We start from the raw sequence: 21,161 nt of genomic DNA on the forward strand, positions 1-21,161 counted from the left end.
ATATTTTTGTCAAATTTTTATGATATCTTCAAACATATATTTTATTCAAAAATAAAAACATCATCACTTTCTCAAAATCACATAAAGCCATATTATAACATCGATCGAGACAAAGAATAAAATGAAATATTAAAATCACGATGTATCTCGCTGCATTGCGCGGATACGCTTATAGTATACTAAAATAAATCTGGATCTCTATTCATTTTTGGCATTGGGGTTTTCACATCACCGGCTGCAATGTGTCATTTACTATTTTGCATATTTATATATACCTATTTATCGTTCATTTTTATATTACATACTTGGCTCTCTAATTACAGGACTTATCGAGATCGTCATTAAACAAATTCAACCAAAACTGTTGTCATGAAGGAATCGTCAATCAAGGATAGTTGTAGAGAAATGTGATAAAAGATATTAAAAATTAGGGATGTGAAAAGACCAAAATACCCTCATATGAGAGAGATGGCCGACACTTAACAAAAGGAAAACAACGAATTACTGTATATAACAAATTGCAAACTACAGCGACTAAGAATGCAATGAATAAAGTTTAGGAGCCCTTTTCATAATTTTTACAAACCATAAGGACCAAGTCTGTAATTTACTAGTTATTTAACACGGATAAAGAGTGATACGAGCGAACGATAAGTAGTCGCCGGAGACAAAGCAGAGAGGGGCGGCACACGGCGGGACTGCGTGAACCGCCATAGAACAACCTCCAAAGTATCCACAAGCGAAGGGAATCGGTGAAAATGTCCGGCAGGCATTACATCTCATCAGATGCATTAAAATACAGACAAGATTCTCGCCCTCACCGTCCTCTACGTGAATCCCCTCCACGTCATCACCCCGCCGAAGACCGAATCGCCGTCCACCATCGTGAAATTCAATCGCTCCTCGTCGACAACCAACGTCTCGCCGCCACTCACGTTGCACTCAAACAGGAACTCTCCCTCGCGCTGCAGGACCTCCGCCATCTCTCCTCTGCTGCCGGCAACGTCAAGGCCGACAGAGATGCGGAAGTGCGCGAGGTCTACGAGAAGGCCGTCAAGATGGAGGCCGAAGTCAGATTGATCGATGAATTAAGCGCTGAGTTGGTTCAGGTCAGAGGAGATGTACAGAAATTGAGTTCCGAGAGGAAAGAACTTAATGAGAAGTTGGATCAGGTTCATGGTGACCTTGCTAAAGAGAGGTCCAAAGCTCATCAAATTCCGCTGATCAAAGCGGAGATTGACGCCATGCACAAAGAACTCCAAAGAGGAAGGTCAGAATCTTCCTCTTTTCTCTGTTAACTATTGTTATAGGCACATTCCCCATTGTTAAATGTCGTATAATTCATCTAGTTTTCTCTAAAGAAACCTAAAATCCACTTCATTTGAAAACAATTAACTGGTTTTAGGGACGATCAACATGACAGTCAATTAAGTGTTGCATTACTCTTGGCCTTCGGTATACTTAGTGATAAATAGATTCTCTGTGAATGCATACCTAAAAGCAAAATAATCCCTCTTGTTGATTTCTGGTAGTCTGTTGGTGTTCCAAGCGTGCGAAAAATTGGAAGAAACAATTGAGTTGTATGCTGTCTTCTGTGCCATTGGTGATCAATTAGTTGTCAATCTTGATACTTTTGGGGAGGGGTGCTTTCCATGGATGTGGTATGCTGATAATCAGTTATAACTTGTAGTTAAAGAGAAGGGCTCGGAACCATAGGAGGTATGAGTAAGTTTGACTACTTTCAGTCTCTTGCCAAAGTGAACATAAATTAAAACCAGTTGAAAAGCTAAGCATGGATAAACCAAATAAAATAGAACCATTAGGGTGTGGTTGGTATGCTTATGGCACTGACATGACTGGACGTTACGGGCGAGAGTGATGAAGGTGGCTGAAAAATTGTAAATGGGTTTAGCCGTTTATGATTTTAGTTTGACATGGGTAGTTTGGTAATTTACCAATCTTGGCCGATCTTGGTTTTTGTTGGTGGGGTAAAAATGTATTTTTGTCTCACTTTGTCTTCTCCTCTCCTGTCACATGTCGCACCAGACGTGGGACAAGAAGTTTTTGTCTTGTCTTGTCCTGTCCCACGTACCATACACACCCTTATATCTGGCCTGGAAGCAGGATCAGGTGCAAGGGTGCACACAAACCCAGGAGTGGGTGCACCTTTAAGGTGGGCCAAAGGCCCGCGAAGTCGTCCAATGTGTTTTTAGTCGAAATCCACCATTTCGAGTTATTTTTTCCGAGTTTACTTTTTCGGTTTATTTGGTTGATTTCGAGAGAGTTTTTCGGTTTTTTGGTTGATGTCCCTTGTATTTTCTAATATCCCAGAGCATCCTTTAAAGTTTAGCTCGTGCACCTGTCATATCTAAAAGTGTTCTACTGGCGAAAATCTGTTGAGCTGGTACATGTGACACCGCTGGGGCCTTCGTAGGTCCACCCTTGAATAGACCTTTCCTCTGCCTCAGGAGGTAAAGAGGTTGTTTCCAAGAAGACCGTCGGCTTGCGAAAGAGCTAGGCATGGATGTTATTTCTTATTAAACATATGTCGATGTGAGAAGCCACTTAGGTTATAACTTATAAGAAGGGATTGCTAGGAGAAAACTGATGCATTTGCAGCCAAAAGGCTCAAAGTGGTTTATTTGCAGTGCAATAACTATCAGTATATAAAGGCAAGTGTTTTAGGTGCTTCACCTGATCAGTATATAAAGATGAGTGGCAAATTTGGTTGATCACCCATTCATAGGTTGGAGAAAGTGATTTGTTAATCCGTGAAATAATTAGGAGTATAGCGTTTAAGTGTTGATGACAAAAAGTACCGATATCTGACAGGGGAATGGGTATTGAGGCCACGTTTTCCTTATTTGCAGATGGGTGATCATAAGAAATAATGTAGAATTGGGCTTGTAAGCTGCAGTGAAGACTTGGTAAGGATAACGCATGACAGTTTTCTAAATTTTCTCTTCATACCAGCACTTTGACCACTGTAAGATCTTACATTTGGGTGTATATCATGACTAGTTTTATAGCCAGCCAGCCAAAATTGTACTTTGGTTTTCTAGAAGTAACATTGGGCCCTAAGCGCTAACCTGGTAAGAGTGCGATTTGGGTAAGAGAGAGTTAGAAAGTACGTAAATGGGTCCAATAAGTGAATTAATAATGCTGGCTGATTTTGTGCTCGTGACCACCTTTAGTTAGTTCAGTCCCTAGGTAAATATATTGATGCTGACCGAGTCAGCCGTGCTCAACGAATGTCACCACCCACTGAATAAAGAGCTACACCTTTGAATGAACACTTGAATTATGAATAAAACCTCTGTCGTTAGTGATTCGTCAAAAACATCTATGTACGACGAACGTATCTATGTATGCTTCTTTCATCTCTGACATCAAATATGCTGCAATTCATAATTGCCAAGGCTTAGGAATTGAAAATATACAGTCCCAAAATCAAAGGAGAATCAACACTCAAGAAAAAGACCCATAAGAATCTTGTAATCTGCAAGATTCTTGTCATGAACCATCCACTTTTACTTCTTATCATTTAATAGAGTTGCAATTTGCATGATTATTTACATCATATAAATCATATTGTTAATATGTTATTAGATTTTTGTGTGGACGTGGACTATATGTTTTGCTTTCGATGGTTTTATTGGTTTGTGCCTAGGCAGTATGACAATGTTACAAAGTTTGGTTCGTTGGGATATTAGGTTTGATTTGAAAGATCAAAGCAAGGTCCTTATATGAGATCTTATTGAAACGGAAGGAACGAAAAGAATGCGATGCGCCTGAAAATCATCAGGCAGCCAGTGGATCTTTGGATCCTTATAATCATGATTAGTTCTTGTATGCTACAATTTATGAGTTTGAACACTCTGTGCATTTGCTGTTGGAGACAAGACATGATAGAACAGGACAAACCACGTTTGGCGCGACATTAGACTGGCAACTGAGTGTCCGTCAAAATAGGTGGAACAAAAATCAAGGAGATAGGGCAAGATTGATAAATTACTCATCTACCCATGTCAAATTAAAACCCTAAAGCCTTCCATAGTTCTTTGATAGAGAAAGGAAATTTAACGATGAATTAAGGGAAGAAGAAGGCTGATGGAATTAAAAAGTGAAACGGAATTACAGAAAACATCCAGGGAGAATCCCTCTCTCAATGCATGATGCAAGAGCCAATCCAATAGAATAATGCAGAAAAATAAGATATCTTACGCACACCCCTTCCTTCCCCTTTTAAAGATACTATTCTCACTAATTTCTAGCCACTTCCCATAATTGCCCTTTTTTCCCTTCTAGAATAAACTTTCCACTCCCTTGATTTATTTCCATTAGTCTTAATGATTTCTGGATTCGTATCACTACTCCCGCCATCAAATAAAGTCTTGTCCTCAAGACTTGCATCTGGAAATTGACTTTGGATAGTCAAGACATCCTCCCACGTAGCTTCTTCGATTGGCAGCCCCTTCCACTGAATTAACCATTGATCGACTTAGTCTTGGAAATCATTTACTGCACGAGAAGCCAAAATTGCCACTGGAACAAGCTGATCGGCAGTACTTAATTCCAGTTCTGGCGGTAACACCTGGTCGCCATCCACTCTCACTGCCTTCTTAAGTAATGAAACATGAAAGACGGGATGAACCTTCAAAGATGGAGGCAATTCCAAACGGTAAGCCACCGGACCCATTTTTTCCACAATCTTAAAAGGGCCAAAGAAACGAGCAGCGAGCTTCTGATGAATCCGCGACGTGACCGACATTTGTCGATATGGTTTCAACTTGACATACACCCATTCCCCTTCAACAAAGACAACTTCTATGCGGTTTTTGTCTGCTTGTTCCTTCATTGTTGTCTGAGCTTGGGCTAAGTGAAACTTGAGTTGCTTTAATGCCTCATCCCGGTCACAAAGTTCTTGGGTTACTGCCTGAACACGTATCTCCCCTGGAATAAATTGAATGACAGACGGAGGTTTACGACCATAGACAATTTCTAATGGGGACTTGCCGGTTGAACTATGGAATGTCGAATTATACTAGAACTCCGCCCACGGAAGCCATGTTGACCAATTACGGGGCTGATCAGCAGCAAAACAACGTAAATAAGATTCGAGACAACTGTTAATCACTTCCGTTTGACCGTCCGTTTCCGGGTGATAAGCAGAACTCATGAGCAACTTCGTGCCTTGAGAACGGAAAATTTCTTGCCAAAATCGACTAAGAAATAGAGGGTCACGATCACTGATGATCGACTTTGGAATCCCATGGTGTCTAACTACTTCTCGAACAAACATTTCAGCTACACTTTTGGCCGTATACGGGTGTTTAAGGAGAATAAAATGGTTGTATTTCGATAATCTGTCAACCACTACTAAGATAGCATCAAACCCCTTTGATTTAGGCAGTCCAAGGATGAAATCCATTGAGAGATGTTCCCAAATGGATTCTGGAATGTCTAACGGCTGTAACAAAACCCCAGGTAAGGTTGAACTGGCTTTGCAACGCTGACAAACATCACATTCACGAACGAACTTTTTAACACTGCCTACCATGCCTGACCAATATAAATTTGCAGCCAAGCGTCGGTAAGTACGGTAATAACCATGATGAAACTCAAGTAATAAAGAAGGAATAAACTTGGAAGTGCGAGAAATAACCAAACGGTCTTTATAGAACAATACCCCTTGTCGAATTGTATAACCAGGATGTGACAACGGGTTAGCTAAACAATTCGAAGTAATCCGTTGGAATTCTGTATCATCTCTAGCTTCCCTTATTAATTTTCAGCCTCTTGCAGCCATAACGGAGAAGAAGATAAAGTTAGAAGGCTACCAGAATCAGCACGACGAGAAAGTCCATCAGCAACGCGATTTTCTCTACGCGGTTTGTATTGTATGTCAAAGTTGTAGCCCGAAAGTTTAGCCACCCAATTCTGTTGGTCAGGAGTGGTTATGCGCTGCTGTAACAAAAATTTAAGGCTCTTTTGGTCGGTGTAAACTATGAAAGTAGTGCCCAACAGATATGAACGCCAGTGCTGAACAGATAAAACTAACGCCATGATTTCCCGTTCATAGGCTGATTTTGCCAAGTTGCGATCACTCAAGGCTTTGCTGAAGTAAGCAATAGGCTGACCCTGTTGCATGAGAACAGCCCCAATTCCCCTCCCGGAGGCATCACACTCGACAATAAAAGGTAAATCAAAATTGGGGAGGGCTAGAACAGGAGCGGTTACCAAAGCAGCCTTTAAAGCCTCAAATGATTGCTGGGTAGCGGAACTCCATTGAAATGCTTCTTTCTTTGTGAGATCGGTGAGAGGACGGGAGATGCTCCCATAATGTTTGACAAACTTCCGATAATAGTCGGTGAGCCCCAAGAATCCCCTTAAGCCTTTAATGTTTTTGGGCACTGGCCAATTCGTTACCGCCTCTATTTTCTTAGGATCCATGGCCACATTGTTGCCAGAGATGATATGACCCAAGTACTCCACCGACGTTTGTCCAAAGGAACACTTCTTTTGATTGACCACAAAATGATTCTGCAACAAAATGCTCAAAACAGCCTGCAAATCTCGTAAGTGGTTATCCCATACTAAAAATTAAAATATCATCAAAAAACACGACGACAGATTTACGCAATAAGGGACGAAAAACGTCATTCATCACAGCCTGAAACGTCGAAGGAGCGTTCATTAAGCCAAACGGCATGACCAAGTATTCATAGTGACCATCGTGAGTCCGGAACGCTGTTTTTTCAATAATGTCGGGTCTCATACGGATCTGATTATAACTTGATTTCAAATCCAACTTCGAGAAAAAACTAGCACCGTGTAATTCATCAATAAGTTCCTCAACCATAGGAATAGGAAATTTATCCGGAATGGTCGCTTTGTTGAGAGCACGATAATCTACACACATACGCCACGTATTATCCTTTTTACGAACTAAAATGACCGGGCTTGAAAAAGCACTTTTACTTGGACGAATCATTCCCAAGGACAGCAACTCTGTGACTTGTCGTTCAATTTCTGCCTTCTGGATGTGGGGGTGTCGATAAGGTCGCACACTAATGGGTTGGTGAGGAGAAACCAAAGAAATAGCATGATCATGTACACGTGAAGGAGGAAGACCCGTGGGAGCTTGAAAAACAGCAGAAAAAGTGTCCAAAACCTGCTGTAAATCGGTTAAAGAAGTAGAAGACAACCCAGGCGTGTTGACCGAAATCGAGAAAAAGGAAAATCCCAGAAGCAAGTGCACTACTGGCATAGACGTCAAGCAATTTTGAAGCGAATCCGAGGGGGGTGAACTGACGTTAATCCCTGAAGTTGAACAGAATTCCCCTGATGCATGAAACGCATCCATGCCTTATCCCAATTATGGGTGACCTCTCCCAAAGATCGTAGCCATTCCATTCCCAAAACCATGTCTAAATCACCCGTATAAAAAACTAACGCATCCACCAGAAAAGAATTAAGTACCCAACATAATAGACAAATGAAGACACATTTGATTGATGAATACCTTATGGCCGTCACCCAATTGAATAGTGAGACCCTCAAATTGAGTTGAAGAAATTCCCAGTGAGGTTACTAACCGACGAGAAATGAAATTATGTGTTGCCCCACTATCCACCAAAACAACCAAGGGAATATCAGAAATAGTACCTACCAACTTCAATGTTTTGCCTCCCGAAGTTGTAGAAGAAGCTCCAAAAAGCTCCAATGAAGCACATAATCCCTGACCTGGCACCTCAACCGGAGGTAAATCCGGTGTAGTCACCTCTTCAAATTGACACAATTCTCCTTCCTCAGTCTCGTATTCATCCTCTCCCAACAGTAAAACTCGCAGTTTCCCTTATGGACACTTGTGTGCTGGACCAAACTGTTGCCCACATCGAAAACACAAACCCTTCTTACGACGTTCCTCCCATTCGGTACGCGTCAGGGAACGAACCCCTCGATCCCGATGTAACACTTGAGAAATCTTCGGTGGAGTCGACGCAGATTGACGGGAATTTTGAAAGCGACTAGAATCAAATCGGATAGAAGACCCCTTATCACCGTGTTTCACAAGTGGGGGCCCACGAACATTGGACTGGCCCACTTGAGAAGAACGATCCAAAGGAAGACCCTCATCCGGCCCAGCCAGATGGTGGTATCGAAAACGGGACTGTGAAACATTGTTTGATGATGGTCGAAGCATCTCTTCAATGTCTTTGGCCAAATACATTGCATCTAGTCGAGATTGAGGTCGGTGGAGACGAACCCATCTCTTGACTTTGTCATGTAAACCCACAATAAAATACCCCAATGCTTGAGATTCTGGCAATTTTGGAACCAACGATAAGAGGTATTCGAAATCGTCAATATAATCATGAATGGAAGTTGTTTGTTTAATCGTGGCTAATTGTTCAAATGGGTTTTGAATTTCCAGGACACTAAATCTTTGTAACAATTCGAGTTGGAATTGATCCCAAGTAAGAGACTCATGCACCTGTTTAACAATGGTGAACCAATGTTGAGCCACTCCTACCATGCTCAACTATGCCAAACGAATTCGAAGATGAGGAGGAATACCATTGATATCAAAATACAGAGAAGCCTTCTGGATCCAGCCTTGAGGATCAAAACCATAAAATTCTGGGAGTTTAATTTTCTTCACTGCCCAAGGAAGACCCATCGTAGGAGGAACAGGGGTCTGCCCAAAGCCTGAGAAAACACCCGAATAGACACCCGCCTTTGGAGATGGAGGTGAAGTACCAGAGAACTCACCTTGACCACCCATCGGAGATTTATCTTGCTGCTTCATCCAACCCATCATTACTTGTCGAAACTCGCTGGCCTCGGCACGATCCCGGTCCAACGCAGTGATGGCAGATTTGATTTCCACCAAATCAGCTTGTAAGCGTTGAATTTGTTCGTCCTGTTGCTCAAAACGGGTTTGAATTGATCGAGTCTCCATGGTACCGGCAGATCAAATGGCAGGTCGGATCAATGATAGAGAAAGGAAATTTAACAATGAATTAAGGGAAGAAGAAGGCTGATGGAATTAAAAAGTGAAACGGAACAGGGAGAATCCCTCTCTCAATGCATGATGCAAGAGCCATTCCAATAGAATAATGCAGAAAAATAAGATATCTTATGCACACCCCTTCCTTCCCCTTTTAAAGATACTATTCTCACTAATTTCTAGCCACTTTCCATAATTGCCCTTTTTTCCCTTCTAGAATAAACTTTCCACTCCCTTGATTTATTTCCATTAGTCTTGATGATTTCTGGATTTGTATCATTCTTTCAGTCGTCTAGGCACTACCTCGCTCTCGCTCGTCCAATCCAGTCTCGTCTTGTCCAGACCCGTCTGCCTACCAAACGCACCTAAAAGAGTTGGAACCTAATATGAATCTTGTCACATGTGGGACTTTGGATGCATTTGTTATGAACGGAGAAGGTAGAGTTCATACAACTCTGAAGTGAAATTACTATAAGAAGACCAAGGCAAAGTGACCATTTTCTTCAATCATTCCTTTTTTACATTACATGAAGTCCTTTCTACTTGATTTAGAAGCCAATTAACCTTCTTTGTGATTTTTTTTGAATATTGGCTTACTTTTCAGTCATAAAAACGACTAGTACCGAATTTGAATTTTTGCCCAAAACCATTACAAGGAATCTTACTCATAGTGTATATTATCCTATAGTACATACGTCTTCTCTACTTCCTGTTTACCACCTTATGAATGGTTGTTCTATGTGGTCAACTCATGTATGATATCCTGTCCCTTTGGGACGCTTTTGGTACAAACGGGACTGTATTGGACTAAACGGGATTGGATTGGACTAGCATGAGTGAGGTAAGTGGCTGAAAGAATTGTGGAAGGTTTTAGGGGGGTTAATTTCACTTGTGTAGTTCAGTAAGTACCAGACTCACCCCATCTCTCTGATTTTTGTTTCACCTACAGGAAAAATGCATTTTTGTCTCACTCAGTCCTATCCAATCCTGGTCTAATTGTGGCACCAAACATGTGACAACAAGTTTTGTTGTGTCCTATACTGTCTCACATACCAAACGCACCATTGGTGTCTTCTTGCCTTTGTATTATGTACATACTTTTGTATGTTTGCTTAATGTTACTTGTATGACAAGGTGCATTCTCTCACTTGGCATGTTTTAGTTTCAATGTTTCTAATAAGGATGCAAACAGGGCAGCAGTGGAGTATGAAAAAAAGGTCTATGCCAGTAACATTGAACAAAGCCAAGCAATGGAGAAAAGTATGATTTCTATGTCCCGTGAAATTGAGAAGCTACAGGCGGAACTTGCCAATGCAGATAAGAGAGCAAGGGCAACTGCTGCTGCAGCTGCAGCAGCTACTCCTGGTAAATTTCATGCCAAAATGACCGCTTTGCAGATCAATATTGTTACAACGTATTGATGACATTCACTTTAGTTCACAAGATTGTTCTTAGAGATATTTTGGATGTTTACATATGACCAAGCACTTTACATATTTTTGAAAGCTGGTGGTCTTTATGGAAACAACTGCTCTACCCTCCGGAGTAGAAGTTAGGTTTGCATACATCCCACCACTGACCCCACCCTACGAGTGGGATATACTCCCTCCATCCCATAATAAGTATGCACATTTCTATTTCAGTTGATCTATAAATAAGTGTCTGCCTTCAAAAGGCGCATTTGGTTTGCGGGATTCTGTGGGACCCCATGTTTGGTTTAAAAGAAAGTCCATAATTGAAATCCTGGGATTTCAATGGAATCCCACAAACATGGGATTTAGAATCCCATGAGGGTAATTGGTATTTCGCGGGATTTCATAGGATTTATTTGTAATAATGTTTTTGAAATATGTTAAAAACACTTGTTTTGTAATAATTAATTAATAAAAAGGTAATTTAATTATTTTTATAGTTTCTTATAAAAAAATTAATAAATTATTTATAAAGAATTGAAGTCAATTTTATTCCTAATCCTACAACCCAAACACACCAAATGATTCCATACCCTTCCAATTCCAAATCCCTGAAAAACAATCAGTCAAACCAAATGGACCCTAAGAGTCTACTTCCCCATTCTACTTTGAATTATGAGATGGAGAAATTCAAAACTCCCTCTATTTTTAAGGGTAAATTGCCATTTTAGTTGATTAAAAGTTATAACATTTACACATTTCTAATTGTGATCCTTTTTCATTGATGATATTTATTTTGGGATGGGTGTAATGGGCTGGTTGGCACTTCTGTTGAACCATATCCGACCGAAAGTTGCATTTATTATATACGTGAGGGGGATTGTCGTTATTACTATATTCTTGTTGCCAGCTAGTAAATTGGATGGAATTCACTGAAACAGGAACAGGATATGCTGCAGGTTTTGGCAACCATGATATGGGTTATGGTGGTAATGCATATCCTGGCAACTATGCTGCGCATCAGGTATGTGATTTTTCTGTTTAAATTGGGTCTCTGTTTTCATTTATTACCAAAGTCGGATCATAGTTTTATTTTTGTTAAGAACTTATTCACATGTGCTGGAAACCAGTTTGATAGGTAATATGGGTACAAAATAGGAAAGACTGGAAGTTTGTTACATCGATTGAGGAAAAAGAATTTGTGCACGTGCGTTAGGTATGCCGGACAGGATGAGAGAGGACTAAGGGTCCATTTACCAAACACTTACTGAGTAAGCGCTTACCAAGTCACCTTATCTTATCGGATAAACATAGTAAGGAACGAGAATTATACCCGGTAAGAGCAATAGCAAGGACCGAGAGTCTTACCCAGTAAGTGCTTACCTGGTAAATTGACCAAAATCTTGCCCGATAAGGTAAGTGATAATGTCCAATCTTACCCAGTAAGCGTTTACCGAATAAGTGTTTGGATAGACGGCCCATAGAACTTGTCCCATGTTTAGTGTGACATTAAGACTTGGACATGATAGGATAGGACTGAGTAAATAGGTGCGCATAAAATCAGGGAGATGATATAAGATTGGTATAATTACTAAACTGCCTATGTCAAATTAAAACCCCAAAACTTGCACAATATATTCAGCACGCCTACCTCACTTTCGCCATTCCAGTCCACTCCTGTCGTGCCGAGTCCTATCTGCCCACCAAATGCGCATAGGGTCCAAATCCTGGACAAGCATGCCAAACAAGAGGTTAACGGTTACGTTTGAATTGCACCATTGTTGCACATTTCAGGTTCAGGGCGGAGTTGATCCTCAATATGGCCATGGTCCATATGACATGCAACATCGAATGGTTGATGCTCAGTATGGCCCTGGAGGTGTACCTCGTGGTCCGTATGACATGCAACATCCTAACAATGCACACGGATGAAATTTGTTCGACACTTGGCAATACATGGAGTCGTGGTTTTTTTCATATTCAGCATTAGGTATTTGGGAGGCATCATCTATTGGTTCCTGTGAGTTCGGATTTCATCTCGACCCTTTTCTTATCCATAACCTGTTGAATATGAAAACCTGCTTATTGAATCTGGCAATTTTAACTTGAAAGCAATTTATAAAGATTTTCATTACTAAATGGGCCAATTTTAAACCAAACCAAACAAGTTGAGTACATTCCACCTAGAGGTGGAGTTTGAAAGGTAGAATGTAAGTAGACTTCTGACACTGGGAATGCATCCGTCCCATACATGGTCTTACGACTTTGTGAAGACCTGTGTTTTTGGAAAACAGTCGCGCGGGCCTGGTTATTGCGACCCCCATTTTAAGGAGACACACCCTTTCTCCCGGAGTTATGGGGCTATTTTGCCGAGTTCCCAAGAGAGAGTTGTCTCGCACCCCTGGGTATTCTCTACCTACCCACCTGTGTCAATTCCGGTTGTGTTGGAAAAGTAATGGTTAAACCCCCAGACCAATTAGACCCTCCAATAAATCTATTGGGCCAATGAGACCCTCCAAAAGTTTTACTGGGATTAGCTCATGCAAAATCTCATTATCCACACATAATGAACAATTTTACTGTCTTGATTATAAATGTTTTCTTTTTTCAAACTTTACCAAATTCGATACTTTAGTGACCTGTGAAAGTGTCACGTGTTTCCCCTCACACTCAGGGCGGTCCTAGAGTTTTTGGTGTCCTGAGCGAAAGCGTTCAAAAATGCCCCTATGCAAAACAACACTAAATTATTTTGGATGTGTAACAATGTTGAACATGATGTTATCGAACAACAACTTCACACACAATGTGTATTATAATAAACTTTGCTCAATTATTTTTAATTCTTAAAACTTCATATTAATGTAAAGTAACAACCATATTATAAAAAGAACCATTTAAAGTAAATAAAAAAAATAAACTACATTAACATATAATAGAACCTAACACATGTTCGTGCTAAAACGACATTTTACATTGATTACCAAAAAGGCATTTGGCGAAGTGGTATCCGGACTTTTGTCCTCCGTGGAAGTCGGGGGGTTGCATTTTCCGTACTATACACTTAAAAGAATTACATTGATTGTTTGGAGAGTAGTATGGTATGCTCAAATGGTTGCTATTTGAAGCTAATTATCAAACAAAGTTTAAAAGAATCATTACATAGAAATTTTATATCATTTTACTAAAAAAACAAAGTTTAAAAGAGTCGTTACATAGAAATTTTATATCATTTTACTAAAACTAGAACACAAACTTGAATATGTATGTATAAATTCAACCGATGCAACAACAAAAGATAACTATTTACATTGTCTATGTAAACATGTTTGATAAAATCATGCATAGAAAAAGAATAATAAGATTTCAAATATTATCGATGTTTTTTCAAAACAAAAAACATATAAAATATTGATTGTTAAATATAATTAAATTTATTTCGTATTGACACTAAATGAGGAAAAAAACAATTTTAAGCTGATGAAAGAAATTTAGAACGAGAAAGATAAAAGTAATAAGGGGAAAAATAGCACCTGCTTAGTGGTAGCATACACCAATATAATTGTTGAGGTCTCAGGTTTGAAACCTTCTTGCATCAATTTTTCCCAAGTATTTTTAAGTACCAATATGACTGATCCAACATGTGAATTGATGCGGGTTGGCCCTGCTCACACTACACTAATGATCCATACATCATTTAGTCGCTCGTTTACATCATGAATATATCTTCTTTTACAAAACTTTTGTATTATGAATAGGAAAGCAACAAACTTACTTTAATACTCTTTCTGTAATAAAATAAATGTATATGTTATTATTTTATATTGTATTAAAATAAGTATTTACTTTTAAAAGTAAATATTTATTCTTTCATTCTACATCTAATTTATATGAAGAACATTTCTTTCTATAAGTAAAAGTAAAACTATTATTTTGTTAATAAAAAAAATATGATAATTATATATTTTTTAATCATTTTTATTTTTAATTGTAAAACGAAATATTTTTGGAAGTATTATTAATTTATTTACGTATTTTTTATTAGTAGTTTTGGTTTAAGAATATACTTATAATATTTTCTTGGTGGAAAATATTGTTAGTCGAGAGTTGGAAATGGCACTTTCTCTCTCACAATTCCTGCCATCTCCGCTGTCGATAAGAACACCCACCGGATATCGAAACATCCCACCAATCAAATCCACCCTCAATTTCACCACCACCACCACCACCATTCTCACCGCCAGAAACGGGAACAAAGACCACCGATTCGCCGTCATCGTCAACGCCGCCGAAGAACGACAAGAACAACCCACAACCGCAGAATCAGAAACCACCCAAAAACCTCCCTCCGATGAGGAATTATCTGAACTGGGTACTGAGATCAAGAAGGCGATGATGGAGAGAGAGATTAGGAAGGATGAAAGTATATGGGGTGGAGTAGCGGAGGAGATTGGACAGATTGAGTGGCCGGCGTTCAATAAGGTCATCGGAACGACGGGGGTTGTGCTTGGTGTTATTGCTGGTTCGAGTGTCGTTCTGCTTACTGTTAATGCCGTTTTGGCGGAGCTTTCCGATCGGGTATTCGCCGGCCGTGGGGTTCAAGATTTTTTTGGATAATGGGAAGGAGAAGCTGGAATCAAGTGTGAGAAGCTCTATGTTTGTACTGTGTTCTACCCCCTCTCTGATTGCACCACGTCATCATGTACCAATTAGTGTTGCAGTATAATCAATTTTGTGTTTTTTTATATCGGTAAAAATAGAAATAAACCCTATCATTTTCAATTTTTAATTCAGCAAAGTCGCTCAGCAATACATTTTCTTTCATTCAGACGAACAAGAATATTCGGGATGTTTGGCAATTGCTGAATGGTTTGATGCAAAATGATTAAGTAGTCAGAATGATTAAGAGGCTTTCATGATATAATATAAAATAAAATATAATTGTTTGGTAATTATGTACAATGAAATTAAGGTTCTTAATGGTCAAGGAAGATCCAAGATATAAAATCATTCAGAAGGTTTTAGAACCATTAAAAGTCAGACTTTTTTTTGTCAAACAAGATTCACCTCTTAACGATAGGGATAAAACCCAGAAATCACCATTTATTTTATGGAAACATTTTCTTTCATTCAAACAAACAAGTAACTCACCCGAGGTTAACCCCTTTCACCCATTGTTGATGCAAGAAAGTAGCGAACACCAAAAAGCACCAACTACGAACGATCTAATCCTACAACCTTTCAATCATCCCGTGTTCATCGTTTACGCTAACGCAATAATAACATGAACTAAGAAAATATTAAGGAGCACAAAACATACGTAAAATGATTACGCATTTGCGGGACCCACAAGAACTCCCTGTGCCGATCCTTCTTTCTTGCTATTATCATCCACGGGTTCCCCGTCATTTTTTCTGATCCGAATCTTGTACTTAGATTCAAAATCCGTCAGCTCCTTCTTCTTCCTCTCCAAAGCTTCGTTAAGCCGAGAAATTACCACTTCGATTCCTTCCTTATTTTGTTGAACGGCTGGTAACACTTCCTTGATGGTTCTCTCCACCAGCACGCCTCCGATCATTCTGTAGCAACGCCTTGCTGGATCGAGTGGCTGTATGGCATTGATCACTAACGAATGTTCGCTTATTTCCATTTCTAGTTCGGTAATTTTGGAGTAAATTTGATTCATTTCGGTCCTTATGCTGCCGTATTTGGCTGCAACTTCCTGCTCGTTGATCGGCTCTCTGTGTTCATTTCCAGCAATGCCAGCCATGATGCTGAAAAAGAAGAGAAAACAGAATTATAAATCAAAACACTGTACAAAGTTTTGCCAATGTTTCCATATTCGGTTATCATCTAAGCAGTTAATGCAGTCATTTTCTAAAATTGCGGTCAGGGCCTGGATTTTGATATAGCGGTTATCATGTTGGTAAAGCAGTAATCGGAGTTTGTACTATGAACAGTCATCTTGGTTGATTAGAGGGTTTTCCACGAAGTCTGTTTGAACAGAAGAAACGTGGATGAAAACCGAAGCATGGAAGGCAAGAGTTACAACATTATTTGAAGCGCAGAAAGAACACAAGATGACGAGCCTGGAAGCCTGGAAAAAGCTGATCGAATTTGGAAATGTGGCAGCTATTTGAGGTCCATTTTGTGGTCAAAAGCGGTAAGTAGTGCCGCTATTTGCCCTCCACTATTTCCACGGCCACCGCTAACCGCTATAACACTGCTAAACCACCATTGTTGCACCGTTATTAATTGCTCAAGTCATCATTATGCGCTAATTTAAGAATTTAACTAATGGGTCCATTCAAAGATTACAAATGGAGGGAGTATGTTGTGATAAAGCCAACTCCTTGGGGTGTGTTTGTTAAGCGGACGAGACTGGACAGGACTGGATGGACGAGATTGAGGTAGGCTGGTAAAAGAATTGTGCTATGGGGCGTTACAATCACCACTATTTAAAAATTCTTCTCCCAAGAATAAAAGAGGAAAGGTACAAATCAGGAAGCCTGTGGATTTCCTAGTTATCGAGGAGTTCTAAGACATAAAACTGTAATGCATGCTCCTTTCAAATTTAAATATTGATCCCCACCCCTACATTTTAAATTTGATTTGAGAAAATCCTATCATGTAATGAGAAATGACATGTACTTATTAAAACCCCAACCCAACCAAACCAAACCAACCAAACCAACCCAACCCAACCCAACCCAACCCGGTGAATTCTACAAGGAGTAGGTTCTGGAGAGGGTAGATGTAAACAGACCTACCTCTACCCTGAGGAGTAAGGACCATTTCTGCAAAGACCCCCGACTTGTAAAAAGGTTTGAGGAAAGGATTCTCTGACAAAAAAATTGGTTCCAAAAGTCTGAAATGTTCATTTTCTACAGGACAAATGCCCTTAAGATGAACTCAATTTCTAACAACTTACCCTTTTATCAAGGCGCACCTGGTGATGGTATAGATTGATTAACTTTGTTCAGAATCCAATTGAAAATAATCTTTTACTATAGCGAGAAAGACACTAGGTAGAGAAACCAGAAATAGACAGAAAAATGATCAGTTGTAGACAGCAGAAAAATGAAAATTTGTAATGTTAATGGTTGAGTTCTCGGTTGTCACAAGTTTCCTTTATACACATAACTTTCAAAAAGATTAACAAAGGGGTAAAAAGGTCAGATTATATAGAATGACATCCATCTTCCCCTTACATAGGTGTAACAATTTAATAAGCATTTTCTATATAATTCTCTACATACATAGTGAATAAAAATCGCATTTCAATTGGTAAACTGAGAACTCGATTAGTAAGTAGACTGAGAGTTTAAATATGGTTTCCAAAAATGTTTTTGGATCAACATGTCTACCTACAATGCTTGTATCCGGTACTTCGATACAAACTACAGGAAAATAAATATCCACAAATGGAGATTGCCAATATTAATAGGCACCCAAAATCGGCATGGTTCTTATATTTAGTGTTCTTCAGCATGTAGGGCATCAACGAGACAAGTTTTCTAGTCTCTATAGAAATGGAGAGGGATTTATCATGCATGATCCCAAGTTCTTTAGGCCATCCTTTTGCTAATAAGTGGAAGTGGAAGAATTTCATAACCCATCTGAATCCCTCCTCATCCCATCACATGGAAGTTAGGGTCTGTTTGTTAGCAGCTTAATTAGCTGAATGGGACTCACAGCTTATTCGGTCAGCTATACATGAATATTTGATAGTGGCTTAATGATATAGAAAGTGGCTTATACAGTAAGCTTCTAGGGGGAGCTTTATGCAGAAAGCCAAGTTTTTTCCGAACTTTCTCCTCCCAATTAAAAAACATGCTCCTTCCATCTACGAAATAACCCTCCAAAACAAAAATCTTCTCAAAAACAGTTTTATCCATATAGGACTTAATGAAAAACCAACCAAACAACCTATTCTTGTCCCACAATGTGATACCTCCGCTGTACATAAAAGTGCACTTCCTAAAATTTGCAAGCATTAAGAAGATATGTAATTCTGAATGTTGAACTTTGAAAAAACTGTCATTTAGTAAAATGGAGCAGTTTGGAACACAAATTTATAAAGGGAACACCAAAATGTAGGAAACAGTGGAAGAATAAGTTCCCGAATGGAGTACACTGATGTTACACAGTGTGATGATGAAGAAATCTCCCAAACCAGCATACTCTAAAGTGAACTCTCCACCATATATACTCTCGATTGATTTCATCCATGCAACAAGAATGGGAGAAATATCTATTAGTAACCTCTCCAACCATATGACCGCATTAAACTCTATAAAATTAACGACCTTCGTTCCAATAAATATGATGCCACTATATATAAGAAATATGGCCTGAATGGCTGGGGACCATACATAATATATCACTCTTGGCCACTGAATAAACTATTAAAAGAGTTGTCTCTTGTTGATGCCCAACATGCTGAAGATAATACTCCCTCCATCTCAAATTAAGCGTTCCACATTTATATTTTAATTTGTCCCAAAGTAAGTGTCCACTTTCTTTGGTAAGCAACTACTTTCCAATTACCCTTATTTATGAGATGGAGAAATTCATTACTCCATCTATTATTAATGATAAATTATCATTTAGTTAATTAAGAAATGTAATAATTACACATTTCTAAAACTGTGTCATTTTTATTGTGGACATTTATTCTGGACGGGTGAAGCGAGGGTGCCTAGTAGTATGATAGTATCTACAACCCTCATTCGTGTGTGTTTGCTTTACTCTAGTTGGTCCCAAAGTAGCTAATATACTGTTATGTGTAGAACTGTCAGAAGTCAGAACTATGCATTCTTAGAAGGAAACTTAACCAGATCCAATCCAACGTTTGTTTTGTCTTCTTACCTGACCTAAGTATTTAGTCCACCAACTTAAAGAAGTTCTATATATAACATATCCATTTTGAAAAATGCATATTATATTACATCTATCAAGGGGGAACATAGGTTTTATTTTTCTTATATATTGTATGTAGAGATGTAATCAGAGTGGAAGCATTTGTAGCAGAATTCGAATTTTAAATCTAACAACCGCATCCACATCCAAAAATATGAGGAACTTGCACATCCTCCTTTAATGGAAATGATCAGGATATCCCAATATCCAAAATACACTAAAAACCATAAGACCAACATATCTCCAAAGCCTTAAACTCAAATGTAACAAATTGGTAATAAAAAAAGGTTGAAATTCCAACGTCATTCAGATGACAAGCAGTAGAGAATTTAAGTAATATGTAAATGAGAACCTTTTTTAGGGAAAAATGAGTTTGAATTGACAATGACCACAAGTGGATCAAATTGAGGTTCCAAAACACTTTAACACTTGCAAACAACTTGATAACACAGCCCTAACAACAAACAATTGACTTTGAACCTGCAAAACCTAACAAGAATACTAAAAAACTGAAACAACCAAGATTGAGTGACCCTTTGATCCCAACAAATTTGAAGAAAAAATAAGGTCATTCAACACTATTCTAAACAAATCCGAGTTCTGCTAGGCATTTTATCAAACAGTGAGAGCATAGCATACTATGATTCTTTTTGCATAGTCAGCAACAATTAAGTGTACATACTACATACCATGAATCGCTAAAAGCTGTACACCACAATAATGTAAARGAAACARACRCTAATCGCGGTGGAAAGTCGCTCACTTTCTAGTAAATGGAAGTACACGGGGTTGCCAATAACTACTACACAGTCGATATGAGAGGAACAGCAGAAGGAGAACAACTTACTGCAACTTCAGTGATGAAGAAAGGTGAGGGGAGATCGACGGGGAGAAGAGCGACCGGCGATCGACGAAACCCTTAATTCTATGACAAAATGAAAATGTCAGAGTTAGTAGGTTCCAGATATAAAATTACAACTTGTTTTCTTAACATTCATGACATAAAAAGTAACATTCAACACCCCAAGTCGTTTGTTTCATAGTAAAACACTTCAAATATTGAAATTTTTTTAGTAAACTATTCTCACATTCCTAATGATTCTGATCAGTTAATTATTTTGCATTAAATCATTCAGCAACTATCAAACAGTCTCTTAGTATCATTTATGTGGGTTATTTTGTTCAGTTTAATCTACATATCAAATGCTACCTTAATAAACCAACGAGACATTTACCACATAATCTTCTCACTCATTGATTGATTAAAACTTTCGGTCTTTGTTATCTCTTTTATCGGAATAAGATTCTAAATCCATATCACGCTCATCCGATAAAAGCTTAACGGGTAAGCATTTAGTAATATTTAAGTCGTAACACTAACCTTTTGAATACATTTGAATTAATGAGGGAGCACTCGAAGGTGTAATTTGTTCATCAGTTTCAATTAGGACAAGGTATGCACGAACGAACACACACAATTGGGTCTCCGGAATAGGGTGGGGATCCGGCGCTTCTAATAACCTTGACCAGCGTTGAGGCTTGGTATGGTATTTCGAACCCTATATGTTTTTTAATAATTACTAGAATAGTACTCGTATAATGCAACGAGACACATCTCGATTTTAATGTTCTATTTTATTATTTGTCTCTGTCGATGTTATAATACGATTTTATGTGTTTTTAAGAAATTAATAATGATTTTATTTTTGAATAAAATATAAATTTAAAGATATCATAAAAATTTGAAAAAATATATATATCAATGTTAATATCAAATCAACTATTTAAAAGTTTATCATTTTTATGTAATTTATGTA

The 21,161-nt window shown here is 38.7% G+C and overlaps 3 protein-coding genes across 7 annotated transcripts; 2 read left to right on the forward strand and 1 right to left on the reverse strand.

The window, feature by feature from the left end:
• The first annotated feature begins 673 nt into the window (after positions 1 to 673).
• Positions 674 to 12,584, forward strand: LOC112518573 (protein FLC EXPRESSOR-like). Of its 5 annotated transcripts, none has more exons than XM_025126316.1 (4): positions 674 to 1,270; positions 10,176 to 10,378; positions 11,367 to 11,449; positions 12,220 to 12,584. In XM_025126316.1, the coding sequence occupies exons 1-4, from the start codon at positions 759 to 761 to the stop codon at positions 12,355 to 12,357; spliced, it is 936 nt and encodes a 311-aa protein (XP_024982084.1). In that variant the 5' UTR covers positions 674 to 758; the 3' UTR covers positions 12,358 to 12,584. The 5 variants fall into 5 exon arrangements, with proteins under 5 accessions (XP_024982084.1, XP_024982085.1, XP_024982087.1 ...); XM_025126317.1 differs by having other exon boundaries at positions 11,373 to 11,449; XM_025126319.1 differs by having other exon boundaries at positions 11,385 to 11,449.
• A 1,935-nt stretch (positions 12,585 to 14,519) lies between these two features.
• On the forward strand, positions 14,520 to 15,166 carry LOC112518311 (preprotein translocase subunit SECE1). The gene has a single exon (XM_025125960.1). It carries the CDS (start codon positions 14,536 to 14,538, stop codon positions 15,037 to 15,039), a length of 504 nt encoding a protein of 167 aa, XP_024981728.1. The 5' UTR covers positions 14,520 to 14,535; the 3' UTR covers positions 15,040 to 15,166.
• Positions 15,167 to 15,503: 337 nt separating this feature from the next.
• Positions 15,504 to 20,328, reverse strand: LOC112518241 (probable prefoldin subunit 2). The gene is made up of 2 exons (XM_025125864.1): positions 20,192 to 20,328; positions 15,504 to 16,196 (listed from the first exon to the last, which is right to left on the reverse strand). Exon 2 carries the CDS (start codon positions 16,190 to 16,192, stop codon positions 15,752 to 15,754), a length of 441 nt encoding a protein of 146 aa, XP_024981632.1. The 5' UTR covers positions 16,193 to 16,196; positions 20,192 to 20,328; the 3' UTR covers positions 15,504 to 15,751.
• Between the last annotated feature and the right edge of the window lie 833 nt (positions 20,329 to 21,161).

This window comes from Cynara cardunculus (assembly GCF_001531365.2).
Source record: "Cynara cardunculus var. scolymus isolate 2C chromosome LG 9, CcrdV1, whole genome shotgun sequence".
In the NCBI taxonomy this organism is placed as follows: Eukaryota; Viridiplantae; Streptophyta; class Magnoliopsida; order Asterales; family Asteraceae; genus Cynara; species Cynara cardunculus.

Bases quoted from the DNA above. Each gene is read 5' to 3' on its own strand.
- LOC112518311 (XM_025125960.1), top strand. From the start codon at position 14,536: ATGGCACTTTCTCTCTCACAATTCCTGCCATCTCCGCTGTCGATAAGA.
- LOC112518241 (XM_025125864.1), bottom strand. From the start codon at position 16,192: ATGGCTGGCATTGCTGGAAATGAACACAGAGAGCCGATCAACGAGCAG.
- LOC112518573 (XM_025126316.1), top strand. From the start codon at position 759: ATGTCCGGCAGGCATTACATCTCATCAGATGCATTAAAATACAGACAA. The intron at 10,379-11,366 runs GTAAATTTCATG...TCACTGAAACAG, and splicing joins AGCTGCAGCAGCTACTCCTG to GAACAGGATATGCTGCAGGT. The intron at 11,450-12,219 runs GTATGTGATTTT...TGCACATTTCAG, and splicing joins GCAACTATGCTGCGCATCAG to GTTCAGGGCGGAGTTGATCC.